The sequence below is a fragment of the Platichthys flesus genome, chromosome 15, assembly GCF_949316205.1.
Source record: "Platichthys flesus chromosome 15, fPlaFle2.1, whole genome shotgun sequence".
NCBI classification, from domain to species: Eukaryota; Metazoa; Chordata; class Actinopteri; order Pleuronectiformes; family Pleuronectidae; genus Platichthys; species Platichthys flesus.
The window spans coordinates 16203372-16229596 of record NC_084959.1 but is presented as its reverse complement, the minus strand read 5'-3'; the positions used below and the strand labels follow the sequence as shown (position 1 = coordinate 16229596).

General features: G+C 42.6%; 1 protein-coding gene across 5 annotated transcripts in view; it reads left to right on the top strand.

Moving 5' to 3' along the window:
• LOC133969675 (glutamate receptor 3) overlaps positions 1-26225 on the top strand; it is a 67599-nt gene that overhangs the window by 22998 nt on the left and 18376 nt on the right. For all 5 annotated transcript variants that reach the window (XR_009924235.1, XM_062406302.1, XM_062406300.1 and 2 more), the window contains exons 4-11: positions 7442-7629; positions 16029-16082; positions 16318-16479; positions 16849-17016; positions 18204-18308; positions 20881-20988; positions 22801-23007; positions 24959-25332. Coding sequence is in view for 4 of the 5 variants with exons in the window: in XM_062406302.1 (XP_062262286.1) it covers positions 7442-7629; positions 16029-16082; positions 16318-16479; positions 16849-17016; positions 18204-18308; positions 20881-20988; positions 22801-23007; positions 24959-25332 (1366 nt within the window). In the remaining variant the exon portion in view is untranslated. The remainder of the gene's footprint in view (positions 1-7441; positions 7630-16028; positions 16083-16317; positions 16480-16848; positions 17017-18203; positions 18309-20880; positions 20989-22800; positions 23008-24958; positions 25333-26225) is intronic.

The following is a 26225-nucleotide window of genomic DNA, read 5'->3' as shown; positions in this document are numbered from 1 at the left end:
GAACACAGCAAAATGGCACAGAGGGCCAAGCACTGTCAGACATGCTGTCAGATGCACCAAATGTTTTTTACTATGTATTCAGAGCCCCCTCGCCCCTCCACCCACATCTAATCTGCTCCAACCGAAAACCAGGTGACTTATACAGAGGGAGCCCCTCTGCTTTACAGACCACTGCCCTGGCCCTGCTCGACTTTTGTTTCCATGTTGCTAAAATGACTCATATCTATCTCAAGACACTTGACTACAGGATAACACAAGGCCATTACAACAGTTGTCTTTCTGCATTATGAAAGAGATAGATGTGATGTGCGCTTCCCTGTTTACCGAAGAGGGAACGCCATTTATTTGCTTAAGACATTAGAGGGTGTAGAACAGTGCCTCTTTTTAGTGATGGTCAAGAGACAGCTTCCTCCATGTCTCTGTATGTGCAAGGCTAAATATGTCTGCTTTGTATTTGTGTGTTTGTATTTGTGTTTCTCACTCTGCCTTCATATTCAGAAGCTGAATCATTGTTAAAGTGCAACTAAAGTTCATGGATTACTTAATGAAATATGAATAAAACTTACATAAGCGATGAAAGGAAACGGGAGGAGCTACGCTCAACGTTCTGTTTGAAACATAACAGCTGTGATTGGCTCTGATCAGACATTTTGGCAGGAGTGGGTGTGGTGTGGGGGTGCAGGGCTCTCTGCAATTCAGCTCTTTTGGAACAGGGAGCCGTTATCTGCATCGGGAGTAGGCGTTGTTATGCTAATTGTACTCAAAAGTGTCCTTTTACTGTCATTTGGCAGATCAAATCCTTTTTTATTTTACCGGCTCTGACTAATGTTGCCCACTGAAAGCAGGTCATCCTCACGGAGCCGCGTATACAAGCGTTGAGATCTGTTTTATTTGGGCAGATTCCTCTAAAGTAGTTTCCGTGGCTTTGCTTGAGGTCCCTTCGGTGTCGTCGCGCCCAGCCCTTGGGCGTCCCATGACAACGGCGCGCTTCAGATGCCTGCGAGAGAATTTTAAAGAGGTCACCTTCTCCGGGGGGTTGGGGGGGTGCGATGACTGAGTCCCAGTCTGAGCCTGCACACCACCGCCCAGCCGTCGTCTGAGTCGCTGCCCAAGTCAGACGAGAGGAGACACATGGACAGGTGCCAGCAGAGCGTCAGTCTGTCTGCCTGCCTGTGGGGAGATAAATCTCCTGGTGAGAGTTTTAATCCACATTTGATCAAATATTGTTTTTGCAAACCATATGTTTTTTTCTCTATGTCAAGCAATGGTGTAATAGGCTGGTGAGAAAATGCTTAAGTTTGACGTGCTGTACAGGACAGTGATTACAAGCGACCGTGTTTTCTTGTCACGCAACAGCCGAAAAACAGGGCTATGCTCTGGAAAGCCAACACTCGGAGCTACAAAAATACCACATCAGAGGAGTAGAAGCTGTTCTCCTCGGCAGTGCTGTGTGGGCTACTGAGCTCATATATTCCAGAGATTCCCACATGCAGGCCAGCTCGACTTTGTGTTGTGTTACCAGCAGCGGACGTTATCTTCAGGCATTGATTTGAGTAGAAAATGTTTTTTGTGTTTGTACAATGTGGAACATAACCTAAATGTTGGGCCAATATGATGGTAGCTGGAGAAGATGGGACACTGATGCTGCCCATTTAAAAACACTCAAGCATCATTACTTGGTCCATGCACTGCAAATGTCACATTCATTTGCATGAAATGAAAGCATTTGACCTATTGTCAACACGTTGCAGCTCCGGTTCATGCCGCCACTCTGGTTTTCAGGGGAACAGTCGTCCTCTCCTCCCTCTGCTTTAGAAGTTGCCAGTTAAAAGTGATTTCAGTAGTGAGCTGATGAAAGAGCAAATCGCCCATCTGATTACTGATGCAGCAGAACTGCACATGAGACAGATGTTGCAGTGAAAACTCAAAGCTTGTTCTTCCCCTTTTGTTCTTTGTCTACAGACACTGAGTATCTGTCTCTCTGTGTGTTTGTTAGGCTCGCATCCTTTCATAAAATGTAAAAACAAATCAATGTAAAGAAAAGCTATACTAGATTTCAATGGTCCTGCAGGATACTAGTCCTGACACTGTTACACATACACATAACCAGCACTTTGCATTTTACAGTTAGGTACTTTATTTGGGATTTAAGTTGCACTAACTTTTTGTATAATAATTTCTTCTTCTGTTCCTCTGCCAAGGCCCAACGATCCCCTCATGAAAACACTTTAAATCTGCCAGATCCATACTTTTATTTGGATCTGCACCAAATTAGACAAACATTTTCAGTTGTTTTCTTTTTCATGATCCTGCCTTTTAACAATAAACAAACCAACAAGCAAATAAATGGAGAGGGGTGAAAAAATAACCTCCTTGGTGGAGGTGATAAAATACTCATCATGGCTTTTATATAATCAAAGTATTTACTAACAGTGATGTGGTAAAAAACACTTCATGATTTAATACATATTTGAAAGGAGTGAGAAGAAGCACAAACTTTTATTTAACCTTCTCCATAAGTCATTAATGAACAATTATATTATACTTAACCAGTTTTCTTTATAAAGTAAATGATAATAAAATAATAAGCCATAAAAATGACTAAACCAGCTGACATTTTAGTTTTTTTGTTTTAGTCTTTAAAATATTTATATTTCCAGCGCCTCGCAGATCCTCTTCTATCATTCATATGTAATGGCTGAATGCAGCATCCCCAAATGATAAGCAATATTAAGCATTTTATTGCCATTGGGGACAGAGGGGTTTCAGAGCAACCTGGTCTGACCTCACATGTTTGGTAAACAGTTTACACATTCGGTTGACACAAAGAAACATTAGCATTCATTCAGGGCTTGTGTTTCTGGACACTTGAAAAAAAGGCAAATATAAACTGACCTCATTAGGTCTCACTCAACTTCTGAGAGGAAACCTGTTGCACTTGCTAGCTGTTCAAGGAAGACTCGCCAACTTTTGTTTACTGACATTTTGCCGCGAATCTAAAACAGTGAGCTGGGAAGAGCCAGAGAGTGTTTTGTTCTTTAGTTTGGATTTGTGCATTCCTAGAAACTGAAATTTAACATCTAAACACAATCTTTAGCTCATTCTTATTTCCCCTGACGTCCACGTTGTCTCAGTTAAATATTCCCTTCACCTTTTTGATGCTATATTTATCCCTCGAGGCAAAATGCTTCTGATTTTTAATATGTATTATTTTTCAGGATGCTGCTGAATAATCGACTCTGTAAAATGCCCTTGATGGTCGTCCTGCCTGCTGGCTGCTGTAAAGCGAACCATCTGTTTACAAAGTCAACCAAAACTCTGGGACCAGGAGTCTTTGTCATCTGAGCAGCGGCTGATGAATCACCTCGGCGATAACATTCACTAGGAGATTTGGGAGTCCTTTGACATTCAGGCTTCACGTTTGCGTTGTGGCTGTTGCAGCGAATGTCACGTTCAGTTCATTCCTTCATTTTGAACCATATCTTTTTTTATTCCCGCACATCTTTGATGGCGAGGAGCGTAACATCGATGAGCTCGTGCAAACGTTTAAATCCAGAATATCCCTCTTAGTTTCGTGTCAGAAAAGAAACAAAACTGAAACTCGTGAGGGAATCATTTGAAAATACCCCAAATCCCTTTTCTCAAGCAACTACTAACACATTTCAAAATGTCATGAATATCCCAGCTTATGTTGCTCAGTGCTGTTTGTCAGAGGAGACTGGGAGGAGAGCTGACACTCAGCCTCAGCCTTTTAATCCCCCCCACCCTGCCACCAGAGATAGACTGTGCTGGAGCCTTGTTTTGATTTCTTTGAGCTGATAAAAAAAAAAAATCCAACATGTTTCTGCCTGTTTGACTTGATAAAGTCAGGACGATGAAAGAGGCGGGGCCCAGTTTGAGGTCAGCTTCCGGTCTGTGATCACACAGTGGGGTGAGACAGGACAGTCACACAGACACCAGCTGAATTCCCAAACCTCCCAGAGTATCAGACACACGGAATGCACATCTCCTCCGCCTCTTTAGACTCCTGAGTGGCTAATGTGGTGGCGCCCAGCAAGAGCCACTTGTCTTTAAAGGCCATACCTGATCTGAGTGCTGTTTGCCCGAGCACTTCACTGTGAAGGTCGCCAGCAGGGGAATGGAGGGTGAGCATGTCGGCCGAGGCGCCGTGCTCTGAATACTTAGGAGTTCTGCTGAGAACATGTCAGCTCACATGTCCATAAGTAATGGTTTCTGCTGAACAGGGACTTCTTCTTGCTGTGACTCCATGATTTCCTATTCTTAACATTTCTGATAAAATTATGCACATTTGTCAGAGCTTAAAAACGTTTTTTATTCTGGTTTAAAATCTTCAGTGATAAATCGTTGCATTGCTCGGCAACTACTACCATAGAGTTTCAAAGTGAGTCAGTAGTTAAAGGGGGAAAAGAAAAGAGATTTAGAGGATGAAGTCCTAATGTTACGAGGAAATAATCATAAATTTACGAGAATACATTTGTTATATTATTTGAATAAAGTCGTGTGTCATTTTAAGAAGAAGATTAGTTCATCGCCTGCGTTAAAATGAGGAATGTGGAGCAGCTTCAGAAACAATAGGAATATGTTACATATACTATATATATATATATGTAGCAATATAGAAGCTGAAGAAGCCTTGATAGTGAGGGGCAGTCTGGTCTGTGCAGCAGAATGGTTGTGAATCACTTGACTGTGATACACAGTGAGAAACATGTAGCCTGTGAAGCGACTGCTTCTGGTACAGACTCTGCAGCCTGCTTTTATTTACATAAACACATTTTCACACCAGCTTATTCAACACTTGTAATAACATCTATTATTTCATGGAATCAGCAGTTTTTTTCTCCCCCTGCTATGAGAGAAAACACAGCATGGGATGTTACCTCTGCTCATTTAGTCTTGTCAGCTGCGGTGTTTTGAACAGCAGAAAAAAACGTCCATCCCATTTATTTCTGTCCACTAGGTATGACCTAATATGGCACATAATGAGCTCCTGTCACCATGCATTTTCACCACCATTCAACATATCCCAGGCACCATTCATCCAATAATAGAAATATGCAAATCTGTGATGTATGCTGTTCATTTCTGAACTCTGTCGTTTTCTCTCTTCTGTTATTTATTCAGCTGTTTTAGTGTTTTATAATTTTTTCTGCTTACACGCCTGTTTTCTATATATATGTTAAGCGCCTTCAGTCTTGCTACTTGCTTCAAATATCTGCGCTTCATACAATCTCATACTTCCTGCTCTGTATTTTGAGCTGCACCAATATAAGTTCTATTCGGTGAGATAAAACCAGAGCTTTCACCTTTTTTTCAACTGACCTGGTTTCACAGCCAATTTAACCTCTGCTGTTTCAGCACAGAGGCGGACCGATGCTTCACAAGAGATTGATCACTAGAAAAAAGGCGACATGGCCGCATGTGACACACTTTCGAAGGTCAATCATTCGTATACGATGTGTGTGTAATGATCTTGTCCCAATTCCCCACAAGAATAAACACAATGTATTTGTGTACAGGAAATCTCTTCAGAACAACCAATGCTGCATTGTGCAGTTTAAAACTAATTTGTCTGATTGATTGATCACATTTGACCATTATTTCACTGTCACAGTTTATAATACAATTTGAATCACAGACTCAGAAGCTAACATATGCTAACATTCTGATAATGTTTGCAATTGATAAGTCTAATAAGAGTCTGAAAGCTCTCGTGTTGCCTAATTCTTTGAGAAAGTTACTGATCAGAATTTCATGGCATTTTCCACAACCCAGGATTACATCTAATCATCCCTTATGGTTGTTTGTATCTGTGTAGGTGCTCTGCCGATTGTTATTATATGTGTTTGTAAGTCAAGGTGTGTGTTTGTCCTCACCCAACAGATGCTTTGTTAAATCGGCTCCATGAAACCTTCAAATAGGTCAGGAGGAGATTGTGGCTTCTTGGAACCATCCCTGTGGAAGGTCATATTGCCATCACTGGTTTTACTATAATGACAATAAATCAATAGAGACAAAGTGGAGTTTTTACTTTACACAATAATTTCAGGAAAAAAAAAACAACCTAATGAAGTAGTAGTAGTTTTGAGCATAACAAGTTGTTACCTCCGCCAAGCAAGAATAAACAAAAACTAGTGAACAGTTTTCTATGGGTTTGGTATGGTTCCGGAAAGAACCCATTATAGTACATGTTCACAGATTTCCCAGGGAATTATTCGTGGATCTTGGTGCAGCTTGATTTAATTCAAGTACAGTTTTTTTTTGGGGTGGAGAGATTCCCTCTACTGTCTTTTACTTTCAGCCCTGTACTTGTTTTCCAAAAGAAAATGTAAGAAAAAAAGCCAGAACTGACTTATCTCTCTTTAACTTTTTGAAACAAAACTAACGAGAGCTTTCTGATTTCTCTACTTTCCAGCTCCAGTCACAAATATGTTATTTTGAAATAAACGGCCTCATGGCAAGTCATGACTGCTGACCGTGACTTCTAAACATTTTAGTCGACTATCAGTGGAACTGTCCAAATTCCTGTGGGTGAATAGGGTCTTTTAAGCGTCCCTGCTGAGCCAGGTTACTGTTAGCTCAGCTCCTTCCTTTCATGTGCCTCATCTACCGATTCATCCCCACGGCACCGTGAGCTCTGCAAAGTAGACACACCACTGAGCTGCACCGATCGTGCTCGCTCGCCTGCTTCTGATGCAGTCCCTACACTGTATTTGCTGGAGTATGTGCTGCACGTCTTATTGTGGCGTCCTCTGTCATCTTTCGCCTTAAATTTAGATCTTTCAATATCCATGAGTGAGGCAGGTGAGGACAAAACAACCTGAGGTGACAGCAGAGACCACCAATTATTGATGACTGATGCCACTGCTTAAACCTATTTTTAAAACTTTGTGGGTGTGTTGATGGTTGTTCTGTCTGGTATTCACCACTGAGTATGCTTTGTCTTGTTCTGTCCAACTGGTCTCAGTCTTTTTGAACCTTTGTCAGCTCCTCTTATAATGAGGCAATGATTTTGCATCTGGCAGTACAAAATATAATACTGTCACATGGATATTCTTCTAGTAATTGTTCATTTGACAAATTCTGAAAACAAGGCTGGAGACATTTCCTGCTCACATTTATTTTTGGATAACTAGACAGATTACAAATTCCCGCATGTGTGCAGGTAATTCTAACTTTATTGTTCAGATAAACATTTCAACAATGCATCATGGGTTTGTTAAGGCTTCTAATAAAAAGCTGGAAGAAATCTTCTTGGACGTTAAACACATAGTTAACCACTGATGGGAGCCAGAACACCCTCCCAGCTTTTCTTTACGGCCGTCTGGAGTCTCAGCACAACACTCATCTTCCACCGTGCTCTGAAATCCCAAAGAGACAGTTGTGTGATGGTGCTCTTCTTCTCCCTCCACTCCCCCAGGTTTTGCAATCCTCCAGGCCATCATGGAGTCGGCTGTAGCCAATAACTGGCAGGTGACAGCCCGCTCGGTGGGGAACATTGTGGACCCCACTGAGTACAGACGCATCATCGAGGAGATGGACCGGCGGCAGGAGAAACGCTTCCTCATCGACTGTGAGGTGGACCGGATCAACTCCATACTGGAGCAGGTACACACTCTGCGTTTGTGGAAAAATGACTTCTCTTCAGCCTCATGCCTCAGCATGCTCGGTTGTTCTGAAGCATTTGAGACTGTCTGCTCACTTTTTTACCTTGAACACAATCCTGGTTTACACATTTAGTGAAATGGGGCTTCATGTGTTTTCTGTTATAACGCTCAGTACTCAGAGTGCATCATAATTGCCTCAGATCTCAGCATTCTCATTTAGAGACCCTGTTAAAACAGGCGAGACGGGTACATTCAATTACGGCGTGTTATTTTTTTGGTTTTCTTGTGCCTTCTTTCTCTGAGGTCACCTGGGCTTAATTCATGGAGAGACATTTAACAGCCTCCTCGTCCTTGTTTCCTAGGTGATCGTCGGCTAGCAGTTTTCCCACCTGAGTCTTTCAGTGTTTGCAAATACAGACCGTATACTGTGGCTGTGCAACAGAAAGGAAATAATGACCGGGAATGTGTTAAATGAAGCCTTAACTGGGACCTTGCTCACTTGTTTTGGAAAATTCGTATTGTTTATTTGCCGGATTAGAAGTGGCAAATATTGAAGTGTTTGTCAAGGTTTGAGAAGTAGAGACCTGTGATCTATTACACTTGCCTCAAGCAAATGGAGGGACTATGTGGATAGTGGAGTGTTGAGGAAATTTGAACCCAAATCAAAATGACAATGAACTATCTATAGATTGCTTCCACGAACTATAGAATTAAAAGTGTGCCTTGAATCCAATACATTTTTTCCCAGCATAGTCAACTCATGGGTCATTTAAAAAAGGTGTACCTTCAGGAGGAACATTGGAGCTAGCATGATATTGTTATTGTCACAACTGGTGCTGGCAAGGTTGCAGGAACACGAGGGACAGCACAGAAATGCAGATGCCAGAAGCAGGTTTAATGAAGGGGAGGCAAACAGGGGTTAAACACATATCCAATAAGGAGCCGTCAGAAATCCAGCTGTCAGGCAAAATGTCACAAACACAGGTAGAACAGCCAGAATGCAGACAGGGGAATGTAACACAACGTTCTGCTAACGGCATGACAAAGACAAGACAATGAAAACACTAAGAAACTAATTAACTGATAGCAAACGGTGACAAAAGAAAATAAAGTTGGGAAGTACAACAACAGACACATCCAAGTCTTAGCTGGATGGGACACAGACGGGCAGATTGTGACGCAGTGTTTGGAAAGTGCTTGAGGGGAGATCAGGGTGGATAGAGGAACATAGAAAGTGTGTGAGTTCGATGCTGCAGCAGCATTTGGTTACTTTTAATCATGCAGCTGATCTTTCCCTAACCTGAGCCAAGGAGTTTTGATTGACTGAATTCAGAAACACAAAGTGGGTCAGTTTTTTTTTTTTAAAGGACTCACCGAATATAGATATCTGCACCTCAGAAAATATGAAAAAGGTTAGTTAGAGTATTGCTTTACAAAAAGCCACATCTCGTCTGTTTTCCATGTGCGTGCGTGTGTCTGTGAGCTCATTTGAAGCATTCATCCAGAGCACGTCTTAACCTCCTGGTCTTTGCTGAGAAATTTGCGTGTACAGGAATCTGCCCTCTACATAACGATCCTCATTATCGCCGGCCTTACGAGTTTCATCCTGACCTTCACTGCGGATCTGTCTCCATTCGCTCCGACGTAGGGGAATATTTCTAGTGACAGCAGCGGACATTTTTTTTATTAATTTAGAGAAACTTGTGCTGGTCTCTGCCCTTCACATTGATACGGAGGGGTTTCATGAGATGTTCTCAAATTGCCCCCATATTAGATTCTAGTTATCCAATCAGATAATGCTGGTCGCCCCGTGTCACATGCGGCCTCGTCGCCAGCATGTGTCAGAAGAGCGTCTCTGCAGATGCTGGGGAATGGCAGGACGCTCCTGCGATCTCTGGAGAGCGACTCCTTGTTCGAGCTGTGACATCAACACTTTGCTTTAATGTAATATCAGCTCCCAGTGTAAGTAGGACACACTGTCCCATAACAGCAACAACAATGAGCCTACTATAAATAGCCTACCCTCCTAGCCTGAGGGAAGATCTCTCACAAAGTCAGGAGTGAGCAAACACAACGAGATCAGTCAGGCAATGAGGAAGCAGCGGCTCCGGACGGGATTTAATTTGTAATCACTGTTTAGATTTGGACCTCATGAATAGATTGGAACCATTAAATAAGTGTTAATTTGGTTTGATATTAGCAATCAAGGTATGATGTCATTATAAATGAATTGACATGGAGACATTTATCTTTTCATTTGTGCTAATTACTTTTGTTATCAGGGTAGATTCGGTAGGAACAGGCTTTTTCTGTTGATGGATGTGCTGTGGGATTCTTTTCCCTGTCCCCAGCTGGCTCTCTACCACCTTTTAAAAATATCAGTCTGCTCATCCCCTCAGTAAAGTAAAGACGGAGCGATAAACACCTCTAAGGCTTCTCATCAATAATAGAAGCGCGGCGGATTTATAATCGCTGCCAGAGAGGACCCGTCACCTCCAGCCTCCTCCTGCTCAGTGGACGGATAGAGAAACAGGTAGAGAGAAAAAGAGAAGAAGAAAAAAAAACTACTGAAAGGGCAGAAAGCTTGAGGGACTTTAGCCATGTGGTGCGAGTCTCCTGCTGTGGAGGGAAAGAGGAGAGGGGCCAAACACCCAGAGGTGCGCTGGAATTCCACACCCAGAGAGCGGGACATTAAAACAAGATGCTGTAGTGGGAATATTCAGATTACATCTGTGTGGATGTTATTTCATGCTGTGTATGGATTTTTACCTCTGCTATTGGTTTCTATTTGCCTGACTTAAAAAAAAAATTGTAGCAAAAATTAACTAAATGCACTTAAGGCAAGGTGCATCTCAGGCTGAAGCACTGGACAAACTGACACTTTAACAGGCGTCTCAGGCTGGAGAGGAAGTGTCAGAGAATCACCACAGTCGTTAAGATGCACGCTTTAAGGACCTTCAACGTTTGTACTAAATTTCATGGCGATCCAGCCGATGGTTTAGAGCCTTAGAGCCAGGCTGATAAATGCAAAGAGGAGTGTATATATAACTCAATAACTTAAATAACCCTCTCAAGTGCAGGTTTACGACAGTGCGATCACAGCGTAGAGCAGCGATACCGTTTTTCCCCATCAAGGCCGTTTTAAAGTTTTATAACATCCTGCGAGGGGTTTTTCTGCTCGCTCACTGCAAAGCCTGTGGCCATTATTGTCTCTGTCGGAGAGCAGCTCACGAACTCGGCCAATTAGGTGCAACTTTATGAAAGTACATTTGTCCTCAGTTTAGCTGCATTTTCTGTAATGAGCCTGGAAATTGGTCTCTTCCGTCACTGTGAGCCACAAATCCTTCGTCCATTTCTTTGTCAGTGATGCCGTAAGTTGTGTGTCCATGGCCTGACTTTTGAAAAATTTGTTGCAGGATTTGTTTTCCTATTATTCAGCCTCATTTCTAGGATTTCATGAATCTCGCGGTGCAGAACAAACTGTCACAGGGGCCGGCCTGGAGCACCGGATGTTCCCCACCCCTGGTAAACAGGGAGGGAAATGTTGTCAATGATGGAGAGGTGTTTTGACAACAACCTACCCTCAGTGACTCCATATGGAGGTTCCAGCTCCACCCCCAGGACTGATTCCGCCTCCTGAATCAGTTTGTTGGGTCTGTTGGAGTCGGCCACCCTGAGGTCGCTGTCCTAGCAGACAGCGGCATAGAAAATACTGCTGGCCACCAGAGTCATAAAACATTTGCAGCATGGTGCCACAGACGTTGAAGGAGCAGAGCCTCTGCAGGAAAAACAGTAGACTCTGGCCCCTGATGTAGAGAGCTGCAGAGCGCCTGGTACCGTCCAGTTTGTATTTCATGTGCATCCTTGTTTTTCATGCACAGACACATAATCAGTGGAGGGGCGGACTTAATGCACATTTGAGCAGGCTGCAGGAATTTAAAATGTGAGAAAGTGCCAGAAAATAAGCAGGAGCAGGGGACATGTGGACAAACCACAGCTCGATGAAGAGAGCTCTGCGGCACCTTACATACTCTTAGATAGATTCCCTTTATTGTCATGGCATTACAAGACATTGTTTTCAGCAGTCCAGATAGTGAAGCCACACATAACACAGCAAGGAAAAAAGTGAATTCACTGAGAGCAAGAAAATCCTAATGAATATTTCAGTTTTCCTTTAATAATTCCTACAGATATTCCTAAGTAGATAGTAGATAGTCCTCCCAGACATTGTGCAAGAGATCGCATACAGATACATTATTACACTTAGGTAGAAGATATTGCACTGTTTAAAAAGGTACACATATAAGTCGTAAACATTGCACTACAACAAATCAACCTAAAAATGTCAGAAAAATGTATTTGTCCTTTACAAATTTCTTGCTTGCTTGATTTTCCACAACATCCTCAATGGATCATGACAGGGTGAAGACTGATCATGCACCCTTTACTTTATAAGACAAAAAGAAACATGCATATGTGATAGTGCTGCTTGAACTATATTGCCCCACGAATAAACCTGCACAACAACACTGGAACTATCTTTGCCTTGGCCTTCATTTCCACTTTTTCTTAACTTCAGCTACAGAAAGAGAAAACATGTCTCCTTGAAAAACATTGACTGTAATAAAGGACGTTTTTGTGGAGCCTCCTTTGGAGCCCGGGCGTCTGAAGGGGACCCAAGAGGAGTCTGAGTTAAAAGCTAGCTCGCTGAAAAACAACATCAAACACACAGGCAGGAGAGTTGGCAGCTGTAACAAGGAAAGTAGGAACATTACAAATTCATACACAGTTTTTATTTTTGCTGAAATTGGCATTCAAAAAGAAGAGTGTGTGTGTGTGTGTGTGTCGCTGAGGCTTAATGCTAAAGGAACAAATCAGCTGCCTATACCCTCAGACTGCACACAGTCCCAATAAGACAAACACAAAATAAAACAGCATTTAGGTGGTTTTATTGTTCTGATTTAATTCAATAAAGGATAAGGATGTTTTTCATATGTTATTGTTTTTACACAAGTTTCATCCTGTGGCACAGCTACCTTCCCTTAAAGTTTCAGCTTTGTAGTGAGGACTGGTGACTGATACACAGCCACATCCTTCCCCTCCTCACATTTTGCTCAGTTTTGAGTAACACAACAACAATTAGTCGACGCTGAAAAGGGACAGCTATCGACCCCTCGGTGTCCGTTCCACTTCTGAAGGAGGCCGATGACAAATCACTGTAACGCAGAGAAGCCTCTCTTCAATGGAGAGAGAGTCGAATCCTCTTGAAGTCACTTGGGCAGGCGTCCAGCTCTGCACAGGACTGTGTGGCTCCAGTCTGATAATTAGAGTCTATTCCTGTGGGAATATTTAGGCTGACCGTCTTGCAGGCCGGCCCCGGTTGCATCGGCATCAAACGGCACAGCGCCGACCTGCTCATCCAGACAGGCGGGCGACAGGGGTCCTGAGGACAGACAAATAAAGATTATTGGGACCTGAGACAACTGCTCTCCCTCTGTCTTACAGTTTGTCTCCTCCAGCACACAGAGATTGTCCCTGTTCTGATCATATCCTTGAAATAGAGGTGAATACTAATGTACAGATGAGGCAGGAGTGTGTGTGCTGAATGCAGAAACAGCCTCAAGCCGGTGAGCTTAGCTTAGCATAGAGACAAATGTCCTTATTTAAAATCTAAAAATAACAAGTGTTTGCAAACAGTGAAGAATCCAGGAAGTCACAGCTCCTGGCCAAGAAATAGACTGGCACACAATCCCTCCTCAAACCTCCACCTGCGTTTTCAGTTTGCTCTTTATAAAGACTAAACACGACATGGTCAGTAACGTGTCAGTAAGTTTTATGGTCGTTATTCCAAAGCAAAGCTAATTGATTCCTGGCTTCATGTTAAACAGGCGCATTGAGGGGAGAGTGGTTCCAACCTTCACATGCACCTTCTTGGCAACACGGTGGATATTTTCCAAAAAGTAATGGTTGGAAACAAAAAGCTATGATTTCAATATGTGTTTCTCACCAAAGCACATTTGTTGATCATAGATAGATTTCCGAAGCTAATCTTTGAATCTTTGAACACCCGTGTTCTTCATTTTTCTGTCTCAACGTGTCCGGACACATTTCTTGTACCAGTGGTTGATCAGGTATGTAACATGCTCAATAGCACAACTAGTGGTCCAAAACTCCACAGGTTGCCTATAAATAAATAAAATGACCAGTACATCATATATGATTCAGATTCAACCAGAGACGTCATAAGCGAGGAGACAAACCACTTAAAGTCTCCTGAATAGAAAAGTGTGTGACACCGAACAGGATGATCATATGATACATATCCTGCTCTTTCCCCGATTCAGCAAGACTTTGGACTGTTGCCACATGAAAACATTAACTGTTGGAGGCAGTTAACTGGGCACAGCACAGATCATTTCCATTAATGGGCATTAAACATTTAGTGGCTAGTCAGTAAAATGCTGCAGGTTCCCTCTCACAGGTCTACTCTTTCCCGAGCAGTTTGAAGAGAAATGGATTTTGACGGAGAGAAAGAGACGAGTCCTGAGACGCTTTCAGGTGTTGTTCTCTCAGTGGCGGCCGTGCTCGACCTCCTCCGGGTTCCTGGTGGTTTCACATAGTCACAAAAAGCGATTATCTCAGGGGACAATGAAAGTGGAGCATCAGGATACTAAAAATATTTGCTATGCACTTTTCTTTCAGAACAGCGCTGCCATTGGTGGGACTAACCCCACAGTAAATCATATGAAATGATGATTTAATGGAGCATGTATCATGCTTATTTCCTCCGTTTCTAAAGACCTAAAAAAGCATAACAATTATTTTTAAAAAAATTTGAGAATATTATTCATCTGAAAAGCATGACTGCTGTAAGTCATGCAGAATTGCAGCAGCTTTTCATTAGATTTACAGCTTTTAGGAATAAAATATTTTCAAAATATTTCAACCATGACTTCAGAAGCTTGTGGTAATTAAAAGGAAGTTACAATGTCACCTTCCAGTGGAGTAAAATATAGTCACTCCCACAACATTATTGTTATTATATTACTATTTTTGTTTGTGTGCTTCTCAGCTACAGTAAGTCATACATGTTTATTATTTTCTCTCAGCTAAATTAGTTTTCAGTCTAAGAGCAGCAGCTGTGATGTCAGATTCTGATGCTCGTTGAGTGAGTGTGAAGTCTGGGGCTTTCTGCCCGAGTGTGCCTCTGACAAACAGGAGGTGCAGTCAGTCACTCCAGGAGCTGCAGCTTCATTAAGTGCTCGCTGTGTTGTTTCTGATTTGGTCACTGCGGCTCCCTCTCACATGGCTGAATAGTAATTGAAAAGCTTTCCAAGACAACATGGAACACTATAAGCAGAAGTTTTTGCTTATGAGGAACAAAGTCGGCGGAGCGGAGGGGGCAAAACGCTGAGCACTATGAAATCATTTTTCCATTTCCAAGTAAGGCAATTGGCTTTATTGCTGAAACTGCTCAGAGTGGAGAAGCGAGTCAGAGGGCCAATGCCGGAGTATCAAGGGTGTTCTCTCTCCGGGGACAATCACGAGACACTGAGGCAGCAGTAAGCAAAGAGCACAGCTGTGAATAGAATCACTGGTCTTTCTTATTTAATCAAGTTCTTCAATGAAATATCTTCGATATGATATCACTTTCACTTTGGAGATTTAACATTTAGATGATTTCAGAGCCTAAGCATGATTCTCAAAACTGTGGGCGAGTGTAGAAAGTGAAAAGACAGGGGGAAAAACAAACAACCATCCTCCCCCACAGTATCTTTTTGAAGCTCTGTACTCTGCAGTGGAGAAACAGAGATGGAGAGAAGACAGAAGTGCATGTGAAATGGCGAGAGAGAGAGAGGGAGAGAGGTTTGGCTGATGGAGAAGTTGAAAAGAAATCAGCGAGTGCAGCACGCTGTGCATCTGCAGGCAGGCGGACAGGTGCTGCGCAACGTTTTGGCTTTAATTAAGTCTCTTGTGCGACCGAGACAAACGGAGCAGGAAGAGGCAGAGTGTGTTTGGAGCATAGGCAGCTGCAGAGAGAGAGAGAGAGAGCCAGAGAGAGAGAGAGAGAGTCATAGCCTTGACCTTATTTTACATGTTGAAGGTAATAGAAAGGAACAGGCACTGTCATCACAGTTCCTGCCCTCTCGTTAGTGTGCCTCATACAAAAAAACACAGAAAACAACAAATGTGTCCACGCGCTCCTTCTTGCCCTGTAAATGTAGCTTTTGAATATCTGTCTTCCTTCGCTCTCCTTTCTTTCTAGCAGCCACCGTGTGTGTGTGTGTGTGTGTGTGTGTGTGTGTTATGAAAGGTCTTTGTCATGTCTGAATCTCAGCCTCTGTAAATGTTCTGAGATGCACATGTGAGTCACCGTGTGTCTCCTCCTGCAACTTGTAGGTGGTGATCGCGGGAAAGAACAGCAGAGGATACCACTACATCCTGGCCAACTTGGTGAGAGCACGCAACATTAAACATACTGCAGAGCGATGCAACACTCTCAATCACACATCCAGACTTCTCTCCCTCACCGTGCATTCATGGTAGATTTACAATCGAGTGTATTTATTCAAACACAGCTCAGAAATAACCACAGAATGCACAAGCTCCAGCAGTTTTTCCACAGCTTTTCTTTGCTACTAATGATTCCTTCGCTCCACCATCCTCCACATTTGCTCTTTGCCCCCAGGGGTTTTCAAACGTGAGCCTGGACCGGGTCTTTGCCGGTGGAGCCAACATCACAGGCTTCAAGATCATCAACCCAGACAGCGTCATCGTCCAACAGTTCCTCCAGCGCTGGGAGCGCCTGGATGAAAGAGAATTTCCAGAAGCCAAAAACACTCCGCTGAAGGTCAGTGAGGCGTAGCGCCGACGCTGCACTTACATTTTAATTTCACATCTTCAAAGATCCCCTTTCTCTCTCCCTTTCTTCTTCTGGGTTTCAGAAGTGGTAATCCTGCTGAAACCAGAGGAAATCTGTCAATCCGTATCATTTCACGGAGCTGCTGCTAAAATAACTTTTCATCGCTTGTCCTTGAATAGAGGCGGCCTTCACACTCCCACAATTTTTATGTCAATCATTATGCTAGACTTTGATTTCCTCACTTTTTACATCAGAGGCTGTGGTGTACATTGCTGTGGAAATAATGACCTTGCTGTGGCTGCAGTACAATGTTCTGTTGGTTCTGCTCACTTGGGTCTCTTGTGGCCTTTGTCTCAGTATACATCAGCGCTGACCCACGACTCCATCCTTGTGATGGTGGAGGCCTTCCGGTACCTGCGGCGGCAGCGAGTGGACGTGTCTCGCAGGGGGAGTGCGGGCGACTGCCTCGCCAACCCCGCCGTGCCCTGGAGCCAAGGCATCGACATCGAGAGAGCCCTCAAAATGGTGAGGCCTGAGGGCATGTGCTGTCTCTGCAAACGCCTGTGATTTGTATTTTATTTACTTTGTGGTTAAAACTTCGTCCTACTCTACCTAACTGCTACTTTCATTGTCGATCTTGAAAGATTGTTGGACCAATAATTTGTATATTTTGTCATCTCTTATGGGAACCATCAATCCAAGTTTTTTAAATTGATAATTTTTTTTTGAATATGCCAATTCCTTTTTAATGATTAGTGAACTGCTTCCTGCTTCCTGTACTGCCAGGCATTGTGGACTCAACAGCGTGGTCCACAATCAAAACCCCATTCATTTTCTGAAAAGAGATTTGGATTGTCCGAGTTAGACTCACCACAAGCAACGAGATTATGAAACAATGTCATATGCTCCTGTAGAGGTCAAAAGTCTGCGTGATAAAAGAAAAACAGTACTTTACAATGTGAAGAACTACTACTCTACCCACAATCCTCAGGTGTAATAGCTACATCTCTGATAGCAGGACCTCGCTGTAACCATAGACGTTTTTTACCACAAAGTTTGCTACAATCAGATTGTTCAGTTTTACACTGCCTTTACCACGGAGCAACCATGATGTCCCTTTTATTTCACAGGTCATTTACTGGAGAGAAGTGTTAGTGAGGGCCAGCTCACTTTATGGGATGCATAGTTCCTCTACCCTAAAAATGATTATGGACACAGTCTTGTTCATTCATTCTTATTGTTTTCTTTAATTTTTGTACGCCGAATCAAATGTTTTAAGGTCATGATTCAGATCCCAGCTGTTCGGTCTGTTACCAGGCTTGAAACTATTTTTATAAGATCTTCTGATACATTAATGGAGAAAACTAATAAGAAATGTACTCCTGTCACCAAAGCCGCTCTGTAAGTGGGCGGTCTCCTTATGAAAGCAACATTTCCCTTGCTTTAGAAATATGTTCATATTGTTAACAGTTCTACAGATTAGATCCTCCTACATGTTGATCTGATTGGTCTAAAACCAGAGGTCATAATTAATCCAAACCTGCCTGTCAAAGCACTTTCCTCTCAATCAGAAAAAGAAACATAAAACCATGGTCCCATTTGAAATGTCTGAAACACAAACTGTACCTCGTAGAACATTGGTTGCCATACATTAGGATCGCTTGATGAGTTTGCTCTCTTGCGGTCATTGTTGTTTTCTTGGTGCCCCGCAGGTCCAAGTACTTGGTATGACGGGAAACATCCAGTTTGACACATTTGGTAGACGAACTAATTACACCATCGATGTGTACGAGATGAAAACAGGAGGCCCGAGGAAGGTAAGTGAGCACACGACCTTGTAACCATCTGTCGTGATGGAATCCATGCGTAACTACTCTCTGCTGTGAATAGCATAATAGATAATCAGTACTGAGTTTTAATAAACGCAGCCAAGTTTCATTTAGCTCTGTGATCCTGATTCCTCTTGGCACGTTAGCTGTAGACGAGTTGAGGGTGAGTCTGATTTGGACAGAAGCTGCCAGTAGCTCAGGCTCGCCCAAGACATGTGAGCACACATTCCCCGTAAGATTTTAATCCAGGAAACAATCTCTCTCAGATGAGCCCTGCAGATAAAAGCTGACCCAATCCACAAACCGTTGGTGGCAGTTTAGATGGTGACATGTGCCTCTTCAGGGCCACTGTTTTGTCTCAAAATGTATTTCCACAATTGATCAGTAGTAGTAGTAATAGTCCACAGCTTTGAAGCACCGTTCTACATGAATTTCTAAATTTAAAGTTCTTTTTTCGGTGCATTTGTCCTATGAATTGTCTCATATATTTTGTAATGCTGATGCTTGATTAAAGCACAGAGCTGTCGGCCACTTTAAATGACGTCAATATCTTGGGCAGAGTTAAAGTCATGGGCTGGCCTTGCATGATCATAAGTAGATGGCATTTTTTTTTAGATGCACAGTATGTTTTTGATATTTAAATGTGAATTCAGTTTCAGCGTCCTCCTCGTTGAAATCCTCTGACAAAAGGCTTCAGATCCTCATCACAGTAATACTTTCCAACTTTCCATTTGCCCCCACTGGAATGATACTGGGAGGTGGGTTAGCCGCTCCAGTGATGCACACTGTAAATTACTTTGTCCTCTTGAAAAGGAGGAATTTGTATTTGTGGCTCTACAGACAATAACGTTTTATTTTACATGAGCCTCAGACAGAAGCTGTGGGACGTATTAGCCCTCTGCTGCAGTGTGTCCATTTGTCTTCGAGCATGGACACATGTCTGGTTCTTGCGGCTCTATTAAACAAGCCAGAAAACATCGACTGCACAGGGGGGGGGGGGGTGCACTTGCTCTGAACAGTCATTTAAGCCAGTTAGCTTGACAGCTGCAGCACTTGTCAATGTCTGTTAGTTTAGATGCTGAATGATTAGGTCCTTCAACTTCAACACTAACACTGTTAGGCCCAGTTATCAGAGCAAGTCTGTTTACAAGCGCATACTCTGATTGGAGGTACAAAAAAAAGTCCTTCCTGAATCCTCTGCCTTTCCCTGATAAAAAACAGTAGCATTTATTTTGAAAAGCAAATATACAATGTTTTTTTTTAAATTTTATTTAGACTGTAATACATGTGGGGATCCCATTGTGTGCAATGCGCTGCTGTAATTGAGCTCTGTGTAGTTGCACAGACCATAGGTAAAAACAACGCTGCCATGAACACACATAGTCTGTGTCTCAGTTCAGGGGCTAGGTCCTTTGGAGGACTTGGTCTATTCAGCCCATGAAGGAGGTGGTCTTCTTGGGTCGGGTAGACCCTGAAGGCCTAACCAGAATGATAAGATCTGGTCTACAGTGTCTTCCTGTGATCAGCAGCACCAGCTCGTCCCTCTCTTGTTGCTGTTGCTTAGCAACAGAGCTGAAGATGGACATGACAAGGAAGTTTGAATGCCCCTCGGTATTTTTAACATGTGTACCATTAGCTGTTCAGTTGAGTTGAGGCCTGATAGCATCGGACGTCTCGCCGCTTGCCAGTGCCATTACCTGTTCGAAAAAACGGTTTGCCACCGAACCGCAATGAATGCTGGGATAGGTCAGGAAGGATTGTTCCTCGTGGATGTTTCTGCCGCATTTGAAGGACCCTGCGAAATGGAACAGCCTAGTCGCGCCGCTGTGATGAAATCAGTCTTCAAATGCAGCCCCTGATTTGACACACAGCTATGCACACGCCCACAATGCTGGCGCCTGCTCTCGTCACACCGCTGACCTCTGACACTGTCCACACGACAGGAAGTGGCCCCGTACTGTACCACTTAGCTCAGCTCACAAGTCCACATGCATCACAGCGGCCCCCTCAGACCCAAACTGAGACAATCTGCAGCGACAGCAGTGAGTGAGTACTGTGTGTTGTAGTGGCGGATTTCCTCTTGGCTGAATACACCGGCGTGTGACACAAATAAACACAATGCAGCGACTGGAATCATCTCAGAAGACACAGGCCAGAGATGGTTTCTATGTAAGATTATACTGTTTGTGTGTAACGGGTAGTATTTATAGAACAGTAGAGCCACATATTGCACAGACCACATAAATCACATCTATACTTTTTAGGTTTTGTCTTGCTGTTTTTAATTTGATCAGCCTTCGAGTATCCACTGGTGCAGCTCTCCTGTTATGCAAGAGAACATTTGCTGAGCCAGGAATAGATTACTCCTACTCTGCTGAAGTGTAGCTAAGGTGAAGAGAGAAACACCACTACTTTGTTTGTTTGTGTTTTATTTAAAAATTCTCTCGTGCTGCACAGATAGAGCCGACTAACTAACATATAGGGTTAGGGTGTGCTCTACTGGGAAAAAATTGGTCTTTATGCTTCTTGTTATAACTGTGAACCTTTGTGTCGTTTGCAGATCGGCTACTGGAATGAGTACGAAAAATTTGTATATATAATGGATCAGCAGGTCACCAACGAGTCCTCTTCTGTGGAAAACCGAACAATTGTGGTCACTACTATTATGGTACACTCTCAAGCCGGTTTTAAATGTCTCACCTTAAGATTTCTGCCACTCAAGGTCAAGGTGTCCATTGTTGCAATCTGTCCTGGGAGGGTAGAACTATTTTATTTTCAGTTGCTTTCCATCCACTCACTACATGTTGAAACAGTCGACTCACAAAGAGTGTTTCAACTGTATCCGTGTGGGTGCCAAAGCATTTTGGTTTTTTTATATTCCAGTGGGCTGTTGTAGTAGTGACATCACAATAACGGCTTTGGTAATGATAACTGTAGACTTAGACACCATTGTATTCACATTCAGTACATACGTAAGTAAAAGTGTTTCCCTCTCATTAAGTAAAATGTCAGTGACGCCCGGGGACGGATGAGTCAAATCAGTGTCTCGCTGCACAGAGACAGGAAATGTTCTGCGCACAGAGGGGGTGGGGGGGGGACTTAAACAACCCTTTGTTCCAATTTAACTTACTTTACCTAAAAGTTTGTACAATGAGATTTCCCCCAGTATGTGAGGTCCAGGTTGAGGCAAAGTGCTAGTTAGGCTAGTTACAGGAAGTTAGCGGGTAGTTAGAAATCATCGGCCATTTTAAATGTACCATAAGGTGCTCCTTATCTTACATTTAAAACCCTGGCCTCTCGTTCCTTCTGACTTTGCCTATTGTGTTTTCATCTTAGACAAATTCAGAATGTAATAGTCACACATCCTCATTTCAATGTTTAGAAACTCATTCTCCTCATGAGCAGAGCAGAAGTAGAGCAGTGTACAGAGCGAGGTAGGAAAAACAGAGAAGACGAGTCTTTGCATTATTCTCTCACTTCAGGGCATGCTTTTTGTTTTTGGATAAATACAACTTGTTATTTTAGACGCATCATCTCATTAACTTCATCTTTTCTTATGTCCTGTAACTTTAAAGAACATGTTAATTTAATGAAAGGCCACCCTATTATTATTATAGAGTGTGACACTTTCATTTGATCTTTCACCACATCGTACATGACTTCACAGCAGAACAGAAGTTCTAGTTTAAAGTAAGACTGTTGGATATAGTTGAAGTCTCCACTGAGGACGACCTCTACTGCAGGTCAGCTTACCTCTGAAAAACATGTACATGCCGCACGACAAACCAAATCACCTTTGCTGACGATTCCAAAGATGACATCAGTTCATCTAAAGGAGGTGGCAAACATGTTTTAAACATTGAAGGAAATACACAACATTATTTGTTGAAATCTAAAGCGCAGAGATGATGTAAAAACCAGGAAAGAAGCAGATTAGTTAATGTCACAGAAGAAGAATGGATGAATGAATCTCCATGGTCTTTAATCCCTCTGCTGTCACTGACCTTTACTTTATGAACTGGAAAAGTGCCATTTGACTTGTCCTTCCCTTTGTGTGAAGCTGCTGCAAAGCACATGCAACCTTTCCCCTCCACTGTCCCCATCCCAGTCTGTCGCCCATTTCCACAGATTTAGATGTTGGACGAGGACAGCATGAGGGAGCCCTGATGTCCTCTTCCTTTTTTATATATATATATATGTTAGACGCTTCAGCCCCTCCCGCTGGCCCAGTCAGCCTCTTTACTCCAGCTGCTTTTTTAGTCCCACAGTGGTGCCCCTGTAACTGATGCTGTGTAGATTATGTTGAATCTCTGCTCTGTTCGTCTTTGTGCGCCCCCCCCCCCCCCCCCAATGTGTTTGTTTGTTGTCCCCCGCATGTCTGCATGCTACAGCACGAATCAAGGCCCGTGACCCATGAGGTCTGGCCACTGTGGATGTGTGCATTCTTTACTGTGAACTCAAACTTCTGTCTAATTAACAGGAAGCTCCGTATGTGATGTACAAGAAAAACTATATGCAGATGGAGGGGAATGACAGATATGAAGGCTACTGTGTCGATTTAGCTTCTGAAATTGCAAAACATGTGGGGATAAGATATAAGCTGTCAGTAGTTCCCGATGGGAAATACGGCGCCAGAGACCCAGAGACCAAGACGTGGAACGGCATGGTGGGAGAACTGGTTTACGGGGTGAGTATCAGTCTGATGGAGAAGGCTTGATCAAAGCTCTAACCTCAACTTTCAGATATACTTATATTTTCTAAAGCATTTTGTACTTTTGATTTTATTTAACTGCCATAGTCCATTTTCAGAACCAATCCATACACGTACTGTATGATTCGAGTTAGTTATCAGCTGATATCTACTTTTAACAGACATATCAGTATGTATATTTGCCCATATGAAACCTTTTAATTTACGTAATTAACTAAGCAGAAAATATTAGCATTTTGGGATATTTTAATTTGACCTAAGACAAAATTATTCTTATATTCTTATTTATTTAGTCAAATGTGTTTTCTTTTATTTTTAGTAATTTAAAGGGAAGTTGGTTGAACTGTAAAATATCAATCCTAAATTATATTCCAAGTCTATTCATGTCATTCCAGACATATCTGTAAAACATATAGTGGAATGAAGTTGCATATGACAGATACTGTGTTTACACGCAAACAGTTAAAAGTCAATATGGAGAAGATACACATTTAATGACAAGATCAATAAAAAAAAGAAAATCTAACAAAATGCAAATTTCCCACATACAAGTGATATTTATGATCTTCTAAAAATACTATGTTTTAAAAGTATGGGTAACTTATTTTGCTAATTTTCACAAGGTTTGGAAAATGACATGACATTAACATTTTCATATATTTCAGAATATATGTAATAGAAATGTATTACTCCCTAATATCGTATCAGCAACAGCCATTGTAAATTCATATGAGTCAGGCACTGTGTATGATGTTCATACAGGATGTAACGATGTAAAATGTACTGTTTTATCAGTTTCAGTTTCTCTTTTTTGACGAAGACCATCTGATTCGTCAAATGTGAAAGCTGTTGTCTTTAGTAACCTGATCATTCTGATATAATTGTGACAATCAGTGACGTAAAAACTTAAAAACACCTAATTTAAAACAGTGAAACCGAAATTTGGTTCGAGTGAACCCGATGAGTTTAGAGAGCTCCTCTTCTTCAACTGTAAAATCACCTCGCCTGGTTTCATCATCGTCCTGCGGCTCACGCACACTCCAACCGGCTCTAACAAGATGATTTGCATCTTTTATGAGACCTCAGCTGCTGAATGAATAATGCTTAAGTATCAGCAGACTGCAGTCCAAAACAGGTCTGCATGCAAACAGGGCGATTTCTCAGGTGCAGATTTCTCAGTCCAACACCTGAGGTCTGTGCGCGTGCTCCTGACTACACCAGCATTAATAGCTTAGATGGATGGAGATGAGCTTCTGTAGTGAGTGAAATTGCCACAACAAGCCCTCAGTTGTGTTCCTGCATCCAGGATCAATTTGTATTGATTGGCCTTTCAAATGTAAATGAACTCTTAGAAGAATAAATCTCGGGCATTCGATGGAGACTCCTTCGAATCTAATATATGAATCATCAAGGTTAAATATTTCAGTTGTGGCCCTGTTACAATGACTCTCCCCCTCACTGCGAGCATTTGCCACTGCAGTGAGATACGTGTTAATGAGCCTGTCAGGCGTCGCAGAGGATCTGATGGAGGCTGATTCACATTTCATGGACTCCCTACACAATCTCCTCCACCTCTGTCTCCCAACCCCTCCCGCCTGATTCATGGAGGAGATTTGGATGGAGACAAAGACATTAGCCAACGCAAATGCTGAGTGACTCATTTTCTAAATGGCACCTTCACGCGCTCATTGGCGTTATCACCGGTCCGTCTCTCAGTTTATTCTGAACTGCTTAATTTCCAATCTCTTTATTCCCCGACTTCACTTTATAGCCGAGTCCTCGGCCATGACTTACGAAAAAGGCCTAGTTATAGGTTGGACTTCAGAATTACAGTATTTCCTTTATTAAAGCAATATGTAACCCTGAGGTTGTTACTTTATGATTTCTTCTTCTCTAACCTCCACTGTGCATGTTCCTATCTCCACAGAGAGCTGACATAGCCGTGGCTCCTCTAACTATAACACTGGTGCGGGAGGAAATGATAGACTTCTCTAAGCCCTTCATGAGCCTGGGCATCTCCATTATGATTAAGAAGCCTCAAAAGTCCAAACCCGGGGTGTTTTCCTTCCTGGACCCGCTGGCCTATGAGATTTGGATGTGTATAGTCTTTGCCTATATTGGCGTGAGTGTGGTGCTCTTCCTGGTGAGCCGGTTCAGCCCATATGAGTGGCATCTCGACGAGAACGATGAGGCCAAAGACCCTCAGAGCCCCCCAGACCCTCCGAACGACTTTGGGATTTTTAATAGCCTGTGGTTCTCCCTGGGCGCCTTCATGCAGCAAGGATGCGATATCTCGCCAAGGTTGGTTGTTGCATTCATTCCTCACCAGCTCTCAGTTGTCCTCATCATCTCTCTGCATTTTATGGTCCCAAACCTTCATTTCCATCCTGCCATGGTGCATATAGGTTATTTTGAGCTATGCTAATACTCCACCTACCCTCAAGCTTCACTTCACTGCACTTTTCTCCCTCGCTACTGTACATCCATTTGTTATTTTTTTAATTTTCTTCTTGAGGCTGCATGCTGGCAGTGATGCTCTGCATCAACAAAATAACTTATATCCACCATGCTGAGGGCTGTAAAATGCACAGGGTCATTACACTTCATTCAAAGTAGCTGCCTGAACTCCTCGTGACTCTTGGAGGGCTACCGTGTTTTTGCTGCATGTCCCATTTTACGCTCATCAACCTGGTGCATATAATGTACTTTGTGCAGAAAAAACATCATCAGGACCATAACTGCCACCAACTGTCCCCTCATTTATTGGTTCATCTCTCCATCTCTTTACTCATCGCTGTGTGGTGTCTGTGATTCTTCTTCCCACCTCTCATAGCCTGTTTTCAGGAAATTGCAAAGAATGTAGAGATGCTGGTGTTTTCACAGAAATTGATCCAGTGATTCAAAATGTGCTGCTGGGAAATATGACCAGGGATTTCTGTAGGGTTTTGATTTTTGGAAAACTCAATTGTAAAAATCCCACCTTTATCCACTTGAGCCTCAAGTGTGAAGATGAATGATGTTTTATAATTCCCACAATTAGAGAGAGATTAGACAGAGATGCACCTGACAGTTATAGACCTGATGCCAAAGGGTCAGTATGAGCTCAAGTTCCCAGGTCTCTGGTTGAATAACATGAGTGAGATCTATAAAGAAGCAAAGAGAAAGCAGCCTCTGGAAAAGTTGAATGTGAATTT